General features: G+C 46.5%; 1 protein-coding gene across 2 annotated transcripts in view; it reads left to right on the forward strand.

Moving 5' to 3' along the window:
- Positions 1-14301, forward strand: part of PPM1H (protein phosphatase, Mg2+/Mn2+ dependent 1H) — a 303642-nt gene that overhangs the window by 240040 nt on the left and 49301 nt on the right. For both annotated transcript variants that reach the window (XM_086400233.1, XM_086400234.1), the window contains exon 7: positions 13119-13182. In XM_086400233.1, the coding sequence (XP_086256359.1) occupies positions 13119-13182 (64 nt within the window). The remainder of the gene's footprint in view (positions 1-13118; positions 13183-14301) is intronic.

The raw sequence follows: 14301 nt of genomic DNA on the forward strand, positions 1-14301 counted from the left end.
TAGAGGCTAATGTCAATGAAATTCATGTTTGTTTTAGAATGAGTGGTCCCTGAGGATGCAGAATTCGTTCCATATTTGTGTGCTCATAAAACGAAAATCTCTGATTCATACCTAGGGGAGATCTAAATGTTATTGATTAGAACATGAAGCTCTCCTAGCCAAGTGCTAATGCACACCAAGTGGATACCGAGTCAGAAATAATTTCCAAATCTGATATTTCCTTAAAAGTCATCTGGAATGTTTTATCCTGAAATAAGATTGGTTCAGTTTTGCATGTGTACGTGATTGACTATATTTTCAAAAGGCTGATTCAAAGCATGTTTTTGCACATGAATCCTTTTCCACCACTAACTTTGGGCCCAGGAGTCAAGAGATGATCCTTATTTGATTTAACTCCATATGCCAGCACCTGTGCAAGTGCCTGGTACCGAGCAGGTGCTCAGTAAATATTCACGAATGAATCAGGTAGACCCATTGCTCTCATATGGTCAAAGCCTGGTGTCCTGGTGTGGAGCTACTAGGAGCCACCATCCAAATTCTATCCACATTTCTAGCTGTGAGTGGGGACCCATTTGGGGGGTTGTGAAATCAATTTGGTATATGGAGATGAGCATTTTAAATTAAGTAGCATATGGAGAAAAGAAAATATCAAAATGGATATCAGATGGCAAAGGTAAGTATTGTTTTTCTGAGGTGTGTTTGGGTATGAGTGCCTACATGCTCAGTAGTGTCTGACTCTCTGCGACCCTGTGGACTGTCGCCCTCCAGGCTCCTCTGTCCATGAAATTTTCCAGGCAAGAATATTGGAGTGGGATGCCATGCCCTTCTCCAGAGGATCTTCCCAATCCAGGGATCAAACCTGTGTCTCTGGCATCTCCTGCATAGGCAGGCAGATTCTTTACCACTGGTGCCACCTGGGAAGCCCATTGGGTGTACACTAGGTTAATAAGATTGATAGGTGTCTTGTAAGTCATAAAGTATGAAACGTCTGCTCTAACCCAGTGCATGCTCCTAGGGAACATGGACCAGTGGTATGAAAGCAAGCTCTGTTGCCTCTTGCCATCACCCATAGGACTGACGGTAGGAAGAGGAATGTTTAGGCCAAGAGAGGCATGGTTACCACCCGCAGAACTCTAGGTGGGGCCTGGTTCAGGCGTGCTGCTGGAAGGAAGAAGAGAGGCAGACATTTCCCGAGGGCTGTGGGTTGCTGAGTGGGGGTTCCTACTCATGGATGTGAGGGTGGGGGTTACTCAGAGGCAACTACAGTGTCAGGAATAGAGCTTGCACCCCATTACAGGAAAAGTTCTCCTGCAGAGAGGGCCGGAAGCTTCCCCCTTTCATTCATTTCTCTCATCACTGCCAGCCATACCCAAGCTGGGCTGCACTGCACCTGCCAGCTCTCTTCAATTATGTCACCAAATACCAATCACACTCTTACAGTTCAAGCATGCTGTTTGTGCCCGAATCCAGACTGCTGCACTGCATTAGCACCAGCACATCAACTTGCATACAGCTTAGGGCCGGCAGGCTTCAATTAATTTAAACGTCAGTCCAAAGACCAAAAGGAGAAAATACGGGAGCATTTGTTGGTGGAGCCTTGACCTCACAGGGGGACTTTCCCAGGAAATCATGTAATCAAGATACCTATTGACAACAACTCTTAGCACAGAAATCCATGGATTCAAGGCATCAAAATATGACCCCATCCCTCAAAACTCAGATTTTACAAATAAGGAAAGACTGCCTATATTGTGGTGAGCCTGTGGCAGAAAGGTTGGTTCTACCTAGAAACATTAAAAAGGATACTCCTAACCCCCAGCCTACCTGCTTGGAGAGGATGATTCTCAGCCTCTTGCTACTCGCCCTGGGGCCCCAAGTGCTACCTCTCAGCCTTCTCCGTGGCTCTGACTTGATCATGACCTCATTAAGTTTGGTTCACATTCATCCTCCCTGACAGGGCAGAGACATTTTTCCAGCATATTAAGATGTCATCCAAAGACACATGTAAGAAATTGAGGGGGAATTTGTTTTTTTATTTTTAACTGGAGGATAATTGCTTTACGGTGTTGTGTTAGTTTCTGCTGCACAACGACGTGAATCAGCTAAAAGTATACACATATCCCCTCCCTCTTGAGCCTCCCATCCCGCCCCCCATCCTGCCCCTGCAGGTCGTCACAAAGCGCCGAGCTGAGCTCCCTGTGCTGCACAGCAGCTGCGCACTAGCCGTCTGTTTACACGTGGTAGCGCATATAGAGCGCTGCTCTCTCAATTCATCCACCCTCTCCTTCCCACCCTGTGGCCGCAAGTCTGTCGTCTACACCTGTGCCTGTTCCTGCCCTGTAAATGGGTTCATCTGTACCATTTTTCTGGATTCCATATATTTGTGTCAATATGCAATATTTCTTTCTCTCTTTCTGGCCGTGGGAAACTTCTTTACTGTGAATCTTTGAAACCAGGGAAAGGGGCCTCTTAAAAGTAGACATTAAAAAAAAAAAAAAAAAAAAACAGATGAAAGACTTGGACATGACAAAGTAGCAACATCTTGTATTGCCTTAAAGGAAATTCATGGATCGAGGAGGGAGAGTGGGTCCCCTGCCGCAGGGCCACCTCCAGGAGCAAGATGCGGCTCACTGAGCCCTGTGGTTCAGCCTGGGGCTCGACTCCTTTGGAAATACAGATGGCTGGTAGGAAAAATGAAGCAGGAGGTGATTGCCAATCCCGCTGTGCTTTTTCCAGGAAGGTCTGGGGAGGATGGGTGGGGAGAGAGGCGAGTGGGGAGAGCCTCTGCAGATTCTGTGAATTGCTTCATTGGGGTTCTGCCAAGCTCTTAAAAGCCACGAGGAGCAGTTGGGCTCCAGGCATGTATCTGTTCCTGACCAACCAGGCCTGGGTGATGCTTCATCCTGGGCCTCCTGGGATTCAAGCTTCTATGGAGGTTTGGGTGTGGGAAGACAGAAATGGGAACCAGAGCCTGAGACACTTTGTCTGCTACCATCCTCCACCCAGACCTGCTCAGCCCCTCTGAGATGTGGGTCTGCCTGCCTGGGACTTAGTTTCTGCTCTGGGCAAAATGAGAGTTCCTGGGGCTCTTAACTCTTTCCTTGAAGAGTGCTAAGCTTCTAGCTGAGGAGGGAATGTTCTCCACTTATGATTATTTCAGACCAACCTGAAGCACTCTCTTTAGATTAGCTCTGAGATACCCTTCTGAGTCTCTGCGTTTTCACTGTATGGGGAAACCATAGACCTTTCTGGATAAAGTCACACAGGTGCTGTCCTTCCTGCTTTGGTATCTTTATGCATGGTAAGGCTTTAGTCATGTCTGACTCCTTGTGACCCCATGGACTGTAGCCCTCCAGGCTGCTCTGTCCATGGGATTCTCCAGGCAAGAATACTGGAGGGGGTTGCCACGCCCTTCTCCAGGGGATCTTCCTGACCCAGGGATCGAACCTATGTCTGCTGTGTTGGCTGGCGAGTTCTTCAGCACTAGCGCCACCTGCCCCCCTTGGTATCATTAGCAGCAGTAGAAAAAGTATGAATTGGGGCGTGTTGGGGGCTCAGCTGGAAGCAGTATCCTGTGGGGATGTGCTCTGTTACTGCCTGTGGGAACAGTCCTCTGTGCTCTGTGTGCACGGTGATGACGGAGGCTCCTACAACCATAAAAGCTACAACTTAAATACCTTATCCTTCTTCACAAAGGACTTTGCCAGACATATTTGCATTATTTATTTGTTTTTTATTGGAATATAATTGCTTTACAGTGTTGTATTGGTTTCTGCTGTACAACACAGTGAATCGGGTATATGTATACATATAACCCCTCCCTTGTGAGCCTCCCTTCTACCCCAGCCCACATCCCATCCATCTATAGCATTGCAGAGCAGCGAGTGAGCTCCCTGTGCGATACGGCAGCTTTCCACTAGCTGTCTGTTTTAGTGTATATATGTCAGTGCTCCTGCTCATGTTCAGTCGCTCAGTCGTGTCCAACTCTTTGCCATCCCATGAGATTTTCCTGGCAAGACTACGGAAGTGGGCTGCCATTTCCTCCTCCAACAGATCTTCCTGACACAGGGATGGAACCCATGTCTCCTGCATTGGCAGGTGGATTCTTTACCACCGAGCCACCGGGGAAGCCCATATATGTCAATGCTATTCTTTCAATTCGTCCTGCCCTCCCCTTCAGGCATATTTGCATTTAATCCTTGCAAACTTACATGAAGAAAGGCAGCTGAGGAAGCACACGCAGTGAGATTGCGGGGCTTTCCCTCGTTCACACTGCAAGTCCACGTGAGGACTCAGCGGTGACTTCAGAACCTCTGACTCTACGCCCACAGCGGGCTCTGCCAAGCGAGGAGAATCCAGGAAGAGAGAGCCCCGGGGGAGGAGAGGCGTCCAAGGCCGTGTCCAGAGGTTAGGGAGTGGAAGAATGTGACTCACTGATGTGTGTCACTGGAGCCACAGAGTGCATGGTGGAGATGAGGCCATCCCCGAAGGAAGAGGATCTGTCACAACCCAAAGAAAGGGTCACATTCTTCTTCAATAACTTTGAAGTCCCATGAAGGAAATGAAGACTTAGGGCAACAAGTGGTTTTTCTATCCTTCTTTCTAGTTAAAAGTCATGACTTAGGAGAGAAGAGAGATCGTGGGAAGTGATGTGTGTGGATGGTGCCAAAGCATAAACTTCAGGTTCCTGGCCTGTGGGTTACGAAGTCAGAGGCGGGGGCTCTGGCTGGGAATAGAGGAATCCAGCAAAGATAAGGAAGAACTTTCTACAGTGAGGGACTTGCATTCACCAGTAGATTTAGCCTGAGCGAATAAGGAAGAAGAAAATTGTCTAGGTAACACCATATACCCTGGAGAAGCACTGTAACAAACGCTACTGCTCTGGAGGTTAGGAATTATCAGGAGAAAGTGACAAGCAAGGGGATCATAAATGCCATTTTTTTAAATAATTTTCTGACTATCTATTGATATATATCTGTGATAAAAGGGGACATGGGTTCGATCCCTGCTCCAGAAAGATCCCACATGCCACAGGGCAACTAAGCCCATGTACCACAACTACTGAGCCCATGCGCTGCAGCTACTGAAGCCCACATGCTCTAGAGCCCGTGTCCTGCAACGAGAGAAGCCACCGCAGTGAGAAACCCGCGCACCGCAACTAGAGAGTAGCCCCCACTTGCCACAACTAGAGAAAGCCCGCACACGGAAGCAACAAAAAGCCAGCACAGCAAAAAAAAAAAAAAAAGGGAACCTAAAATTTTAATGTAATGGGGTGAACGAAAATCCAAGGCATCACTGATAGAACTCAGCCCTGAAGTTCAGCCCCAGAAGAGCTTACTGTTCAGGAAAGTTAAATGGGGAAGCCAAGTCTATAGCTTATCTTTGGAGGGAAGCTCGTGTGCTAAGGAGAGGGTGGCAGCCTTCATTCATGTATTCAGCTGTGTCACTAGTATCTACTTTACATCCACAATTGTGCCTTCACTGTTGTTGAGATGAGGATATTACAGTGAATAAAACAAAGTCCCTGGTGTCATAAAGCTCATGTTCTAGAGGGGGAGGCAGAAGATAGACAAGCAAATTAATAAATAAGGTAGTTTCAGATTGTGCTGTGTAAGCGCCAGGAAGCGGTACATCAGGAACGGGGAGGGGGTAGGGGGGCTGAGGTGGGGGATGGGTGTGAGGGGTGTGGACATCACACTTATAGATGAGTGACCGGACAAGGCACCCTGAGGGCTGCACGGGGGCTGGCTCTGGGAGGATCTGGAGGAAGAATGGCCCAGGAAGGGGAAAGAACGAGGCTTCTTGCTATTAAAGAAACAGCAAGTAAGCTAGTGTTCCGAGCTCCTGGCAGAGCACAGAAGATGTCAGAGCAGTGTCAGAGATCAGACCACCGAGGGCCTGCCTCATCGCCACGTTATGTTTCAAAATAATAGAAAGGCACGGGAGAATTTTAAGCTGAGGCATGATGACTGTGGATAAAAAGAGAAATGGTTGTGGAAGACTGGCTTACAGGCCTCTTAGCCAGTCTGAAAATACAAGCAGAGGTTTTTCTGCTAAAAATTACAGAATGGGTATAGAGACATGAGATGTTCATGCAGGAACATGCAGGAAGAGTCCTAGAATTGCTGCTCATCGGAAGGGTGAAAAGGCATGAATGTGGCTGCCTGGGGGAATCTTTCGAGTTCAAATGTTCAGAGAATGTGATCTCTGGAGTTCCCATGTTCAGAGCATGTGTCTAAAATACTGACTCCAAGGGCCAACACACAGCCAGGCAAGGCCAGAGCAAGAAAGGATGTGCATGTGAGTGAGCATGGGCTGGAGCCGGCACCAGTGAGATCCAGAAAGCCACGGAAAACAAGACTGGCTGCCCTTGCTTTGTGAATACATAAAGAATAAGAAAATACATGAGGACAGAGGAAAGCCACTGCCAGGAATAAGTAGTATTCATCGATTTGCTCACTTCATCAAACATCTGTTGGGCATTTATTATACACTGAGCAGTCTTTTAGGTACCAGAAACAAAAATCTCCGTCCTCATAGAACTTAAGTGGGGGAGGGAAGTGCACAGGGAGCAGTAGGAAAAATAAGATAAAGAAGCAAAATACTTAAAATGTTAGGAGGCAGGAAATCCCTGGAGAAAAAGAAAGAGAAAGGAAATGGTAAGTTTGGGGGTGGGGAGTGATTTTTAAAGAAGGTCGTTTCATTACTTGGCTTTTATTTCAAGTTTGATGGGAAAGCCATCAGAGGGTTTGAGTAGGGTAATGACGTTATCTGACATTTCAAAATAATTACTCTGGTTGCTCTGAGAATAGAGGTAAAGGACAAAACTGAACAGTTTTCAACACCTTCACTGCCATCCCTGCAGCCATGGCACCGTCGTCTCTTGCCTAGATTATTGCGGGGAGATCCAACAAGGCAGCTGCAGTGTTGCAGGCAGAAGATGGTGTGACATGAATAAACAAAGTGCCCAACTCCTGCTGTGTTTCCTTACTACTAGAGGATCAGAGGGGCTTCCAGATGGCGCTAGTGGTAAAGAACCCGCTTGTCAGTGTTAGGAGATGTAAGAGATGTGGGTTGGATCCCTGAATGGGACGATCCCTTGGAGAAGGGCATGGCAATGCACTCCAGTATTCTTGCCTGAAGAATCCCATGGACAGAAGAGCCTGGCGGGCTGCAGGAGATCAAGGTGAGGAAGTCTAGACTGTTAGCAGGAAAGATATTTTAAACATTTGCTGAAAGTAGAAGCTGGATTCAGAAACAAGTGTAGTCAGAAGGGAGTTCTTAGAAGGGTGGGACCAAGGGGATTGAGGGGCACCTGGCTTGAGAGTGGCAGCAAGGGAGTGGCAGCAGAGGTGACTTAGGGTGCAAAAGGGTATGAATATCAGGGGAGAGGGATCCTCTTGACGTGGTCCAGGTGCTCATGAGGAGCAGTGAACGTCAACAGAAAGTAGGTACAAGTTGTAAAGTCAGGACTCCAGAAGTACCAACAAAACAGAGACAGTTGCTGAGCATAACAGCAGGGGAAGGGGCGAGTAAGCTTTGTGTGAACCTGAACTGCAGTCCTTGGGAAAGCGGAAAGAGGAAAGTGTATGTTAGCAGGAGGAGAGCCCTGGAAGGGTTGGGCTGGAGAGAGAGCAGTCAGTGCCTCTCTCTGGCTTAACAGTAAGACCAGGTTGAAGGGTTGGTATCTAGGGGAGGTGGTATGATCTGGGGAACAACCTGGACTTACTAGTAAGTCAACTCAGTTAGCAGTTTTCAACCATTTGATGGCATTTCCTGGATGGCTGGTCATGGCAATAGTGTACATGGATGTATTTTGACTTTGTAAGAAATTTGATGGTTTCTTCTCTTAGTCTTTGAACAAGATGGAGAAATGCTGTGTGGACAGTAGTTCAGCTGTTTCATAGATGTCCTGAGAGCTATACCCAGAGTCCAAACTCATGAGGACATTGTCTCAGTAGATCAGTGTTTCCGCCTCCCCCTGCCATACCACCCACTAATTTTTTAAAACCACTTTTTAAAATACTTATTTATTTATTTGGCTGCACCGGGTCTTAGTTGTGGCACATGGGATCTTCCATCTTTGTTGCAACATGGGGATTTTGTTGTTGTTGTGAGATCTAGTTTCCTGACCAGGGATTGAACCCAAGCCCCCTGCACTGGGAACATGGAGTCTGAGCCACTGGATCACAAGGGAAGTCCCACCACCCACTCATTTAAACATGAATATTCTCATCTGCCCTCTACTATTGAGTCTGTCTTTGTGTGTTTCCACCAGACAAGAACATGATTTTTCAGATTGTACTTACTTTCATCCATTTGCCTTCAAGAAATGTCGATACCCTTTGTCTGGTTAGCTTGACCTGGAGGAAGGTCTCTAAATGGCTTGATTCTGCTTAGCTTTTTTTTTTTTTTCAGTGACCCACATAAAGATGGCAGAGCTGGTTATCAGCTTTAATGTGATATAGCATAGAAGGGGGCTTTGCAGGTGGTGCTAGTGGTAAAGAACCCACCTGCCAATACAAGCTAGACATAAGACATGCAGGTTCTACCCTTGGGTTGGGAAGATCCCCTGGAGAAGGGAATGGCAACCCACCCCAGTATTCTTGCCTGGAGAATCCCATGGACAGCGGAGTCTGGGGCTACAGTTTATCGGATCGCACAGAGTCAGACGCAACTGAAGCTACGTCACACAGCATGGAAGCATAGAAAGAGAGCTGATTTTTTGGGATGAAAGGATATGTGTTCAAACATCTCTCAGTGGATTGGAACAGTGGGCCAAAATAGCATGATAAAATTAATAAGGGCAATGGGGTTTTCCATTCAGAATAAAATATTCATTGTATAAGTATAAACTAAAGGAAGACAATGAGTCAAAAACCCTTCTTGGGTCTTTTTTCTTGTGGACTGACTGGTTGGGTTTTGTTTGTTTGTTTTTACTCACAGTTTCAATACACGACCCTAAGCCACACAGACGTGTATACACAGACACATAGTACAAATACAAGCCACAATAATTTTAAAAAGGGCAAGGTCTAGGGACTTCTCTGGTGGTCCATTGGTTAAGACTCAGTGCTTCCACTGGGCCGCTCTGGGGGCACAGGTTCAATCCCCGGTCGGGGAACTAAGATCCTGCATACTGAGTGACGTGGCCAAAAAATAAAACGAGTGCTTGGTCTAAATCAAAGAAGTAACCATTTCATTCCTTTGTGGACTAGATTTCAAGTGTTTTCAGTTCTGAGTGCCATTTTTTTAGGACGATGACAGGGAGATGACAAATCCTACAGTATTCAGTGCTTAGTCCTGTTGACTCTTTGCAACCCCATGAACTGTAGCCCACCAGGCTCCTTTGTCCATCAGATTTTTTCACTCAAGAATACTGGACTGGGTTGTCATTTCCTCCTCCAAGGGATCTTCCAGACCCAGGGATTGAACCCATGTCTCTTGCGTCTCCTGCATTGGTAGGTGGATTCTTTACCATTGCAGCATCTGGGAAGCCCTGGATTCAGTGCTCAGTTAATAAATGTTGGTTGAATGGATGGTAACTTGAGTGGTCAGAGATGGTGTCTCAGGTCCTGGGGAAGGACAGTTGGTGATACGAGGAGAAAGGAAACTTTGAGATAGCTCTCTTCAAATATTTGCAGATCTCTTAAGTAGAAGAGAGATTAGACTCCTTTCATGTTTTTCCAGAAGACAGACCAACACACCAATGGGTGACTAGGCCAATTTAGGAAAGAATTTCCCAGGGCTGTTATCCAGTGGCACTACAGAGTTGGTCCTGTAAATCTCCTTAGACAAAGCCTGTCCACAGCAGCCCACTTGATGACAGAGGCCAGGTACAGCAGGAGAGATTCCCGCATTTGAGGTTTAGCCAACCCAGCGGCCTTCTAGTCTGTACCGTGGGCTTCCCTGGTGGCTCAGATGGTAAAGAATCTGCCTGAAATGCAGGAGACATGGGTTCAGTCCCTGGATTGGGAAGACCCCCTGGAGAAGGGAATGGCAATCCACTCTAGTATTCTTGCCTGGAGAATTCCATGGACAGAGGAGCCTGAGGGCTGCAGGCCATGGGGTCGCAAACAGTTGGACACACACATAAGATAGATTCCTAATGAGAACCTAGTGTATAGCACATGAAACTACTCAAAGCCTGCTGATGACCTAAATGGGAAGGAGATTCAAGCAAGAGGGGATATATGTATACATATAACTGATTCACTTTGCTGTACAGCAGAAACTAACACAACATTGTAAAGCAACTTTACTCAATTTTTATTTTTTTATTTATTTTTTTAATTAATTTTATTTTATTTTTAAACTTTACATAATTGTATTAGTTTTGCCAAATATCAAAATGAATCCGCCACAGGTGAATCCGCCACAGGTATACATGTGTTTTTAAATTTAAAATTGTTTTTTAAAAAATTAAAAGGAACAGAAAACAAAGACAAAGAAGCAGAGGCTAAACCATAAGATTAGAACTTGGGTGGACTTGCTCCTGTGGGTAAGAACCCCAGGACAAGTTTTTGCCTTTGAGAGTGGTGCTGAAACAGATTTCACTGTCCTGGAATTCTCTGCCCTGGGAGAATTCCATTACCTGGGCTTGCAATACAGTCAAAGGACAGTTTTCTTGCTGCCTTTTCAAGCTTGTTAAGAGCGTTCTCAGCCTGTCTCCACTGAGCTCTAAGTAACCTCCAGTCATTGATCCTAGAGCTGCCGCCCTCTGCCTTGTCTGTAGTTCCAGACTCCTGTGCTTGGATCTCCAGGCCCCAGCCCCTCCCTGAGACTGCCCCCACTGCATCATCTCTGTCTGAACGTGTCTTTTTACTTTTCATGTGGTCCCCAAGTCCTACTTATGCCCACTTCACAGCCTTTCTCAAGTCATTACCTCCCTTTTCCTTGAGCCATATAGTCATTTGCTCAACTGATTTTGAATGTTAGCTAATGACCTTGGTTTCCAATAGTGGTTCTCCACCATGACTGCACATTGGCATCACCAGGGAAGCTTATTAAAAAATTCCTGGTACCTAGGTCTGATCCGCAGAGGTTCAGACTTCATTCCTCTGACCTGAGCACCAGGCTTTTCAAAGCCTTCTCAGGAGATTCCTGCTGCAGCCAAGATGGAGAACCATGGGTCTACAAACTCATTGGATCCCCAAGCTGACTGTAGTCTAATAACAGCTGTATTTCTTCCCCAAGGGACTCATACACCACAGTGTCTTAAATTATATGTGTGAGTATAGAAACATCAAAGTAGCTATTTCCACTTTGTGTTAATTTGGTAGATTTGGGGGAAGGAAATAGTATGGTTCCTTTTTTGAAAACTCAATTCATGGCAGACCTCTGGGCTCACTTGACTGCAGAAGCAGCAACCAGCTTTTATTGAGCTCTCAGCATGTGCCGGGCACTGTGCCGAATACTTCCAAGCTCGTCACATTCATCGGCCCATTTTAATCCTTACCGCACGTTCACAAGTAAGCCCCACTTTTTGGCTTCCCTGATTAATGAGGAAACTAAGGTTCAGAGAGAGACTTACCCACTCGCCCAGGGCTGGGCAGAAAGCAGTGCTAGACTCAAGCCCAGGCACATCCGGTGCCGGAACTTCACTGTTTCTCTACCCCCATGGGAAAGAACTTAACCAAATAACTTGCAGATAAGCAAGATGTGCTGGCTTTAGCTTTGGGGTTGAGCCTTTTTTCAGTTGAGTTGCATTCTTTTGTATATCAAGCACCTCCATAAATTTGATGTCAGATTCACTCTCAAGCTGCCTAGATATATCAAGAGGTATGTCACAAATTATTCAGCTTCCCAGGTGACTCAGCAGTAAAGAATCTTCCTGCAGTGCAGGAGCCACAGGAGATACAGATTCGATTCCTAGGTCAGGAAGATCCCCTGAAGCAGGGCATGGCACCCCACTCCAGTATTCTTGACTGGAGAATCCCATGGACAGAGAGGCCTGGCAGACTACAGTCTACAGGGTCACAAAGAGTTGGACACGACTGAGGCAACTTAGCACACGCACGCACGTCACAAATTAATTTTTTTCATGCACTCAGGAGACATTAGTTTAGAAAAGCATCTTGCTTCTAGCTTCTAACCTAGCAGAAAATACCCCATCTTTTACTCAGTCTTCCTAATACTTCTCTGAGGAAGTGAATAGGCAATGCTTTCCCCATTTTGCAGAAAGGGGAACTGTATGCCAAATATTAATTATTTACTAAATATTAGTGACAGCTACTACTTATTGAGTACTTACTGAGTATCAGGCTCTGTGCTAGGCTGTTTACATCCTGTGTGGTTATCGTCATTTTGCAGTTGAGATACCAGAGATCCAAAAAGGTGGAGCTACTTGCCCAGCGTTATACAACTTCGTGACTGGATACCTGTTTGCTTGTTTGTTTTTTAAGTTCCTTGTGAGCAAAACTGTTAAAACATGGCCTTTGTTCACTCCTCGCCACGGTCTGGCCAGCCTCTGCTGTGTGAGTGGTGGCATCTGAACAGCCCTGTCTGGCATAAACCACTGAAGCATAAACAGGATTTTCTTTCTGTGTGTCCAATGGCCATCTAATAGCCATCGTGAAACAAAGGATTTTTTTTTTTGCCAACCTTGAATATCACACTGAAGTCAAACGGGCTCTAAATATTCCTTCTCCAGCCATCCCAATACCAGGCTCTTCGGCATAAACAACCCCTGAAGGTGAGAGCTGGCTGTTGGAGCAGTTCCACCACCCGTCCCCCACACCTCCATCTCTGAGCACCACTGCCTCTCACGGTTTCAGCTTAATGACAACCCCGCCACCACGGCTGGGGCCGTTCAGTACTGCAGGGACACTAAATGCTGAGGACAGAAGCCTGTTGCCCCTTCTCGCTGCTGTGAGTAGGCCAGTTCATTTTCTCTCTCTTCAGGCACATAAAGACTTGGTATTTTCTGGTTCGTTGAAATACGTACACACATGCACACAATTCTGTAGGGAGACTGACTCTTTGTACAGAAAGAGATAGGCAGTGTGGTGAGCGGACGGAGGCTCAGGGAAAATAAACTGCCTGGCATCCTGTGTCAGGGCAGTGGGTCACTAATTGAGTGCAAACCTGTTTTTTTAATGTTGTTTATCCTCCTACAGGGCATACAAAACCATTGAGGATGATGACTTGAAGTTTCCCCTTATATATGGAGAAGGCAAGAAGGTAGGCACGTGCCCTCCCTGGATTGAGAGAACCAGGCTCTCTCTCGACGGAGCCCATGGCAATCTGCGTGTTCCACTTGGCAGCTCGTGATTTTGTAGTCTTGACAGCTTGAGAGAATATCACCTCCACCTTCCTTCAGGTCTCCTGCCTTAAGGGTCCAGGGAGTGGCAGGGCTGGGGAATGGAAGTGGTGAGCACAGGGGACTCAAGTCAGTTTTGTGAAAATGACATCCCCCTTCTCGATCCATTTGCATAACTTTTTGCAGTGTTTAAACACAACCACTTTCACATACATCATCTCACTGTGTACTGACAACAAGCCACGAGGCAGGCAGAGCTGGCTGTCTTACATCCATCTGGGAGATGAGGCAGCAGGGACTGCAAGGTTAAAACCGCTCAGGCAGTCACGTGACTGACTGGTACGAGCCGTGGAGCTGTGGCCCTCCACTTCCTTCTGGTGCTCTTGCATTCCACCATGGATGCTCAGACTGTACATGCCAGCTTCTCCACTTGCCCCATGAGAAGGGGATCCAGAGTTTCACCTCAATAAACTATAGGATCACACGGATCAGATCCCAGGCTGAGATAGCAAAGACCATTCATCACCAGCTCCAAGGGCCCCTGTCAGACTCTAACATTGTTGGGCCGAAGGAAGGCTGTCGATCTTCAAGTGGTCTCTGAGCAGAGACTGGAGAGGGGTGCAGGAGTGGAGATGAGAAAGCTTTGAAGTCATTTCCTGGGAAGAACAAACAGCTTCTGAATCATTGCATTCTTCCTCGGAACATGAATACATTTCAACTAAGCGCTGAGAGTTCCAATTAGAAGTGAAAAATGTGGTCACATTAAGAAGAACATTCAACTGAAATTTTTTTCAACATGTGATAGCTTTTATCAGAACAAGTGACTCATAAGAAAACTGAAGGATGCCTTTGTGGACAGAGTTTGAGCGAGTGTGTGTGTGTGTGTGTGTGTGTGGTATGAAAGTGCACACAGGAGTAGGTTTTGGCTTCAGTGTAGCCCAGCAGTAATTTTGCTCGAAGGAGAGAGGAATTTCACAGAGGGCAATGACACATGAATATTTGATCAATAAATTCATCATTTTTCAAACCAACTTCCCCCT

The sequence above is a fragment of the Bos grunniens genome, chromosome 5 (genome assembly GCF_055505025.1).
Source record: "Bos grunniens cultivar Pamir isolate PY7600 chromosome 5, Bosgru_T2T1.0, whole genome shotgun sequence".
Lineage (NCBI taxonomy): Eukaryota > Metazoa > Chordata > Mammalia > Artiodactyla > Bovidae > Bos > Bos grunniens.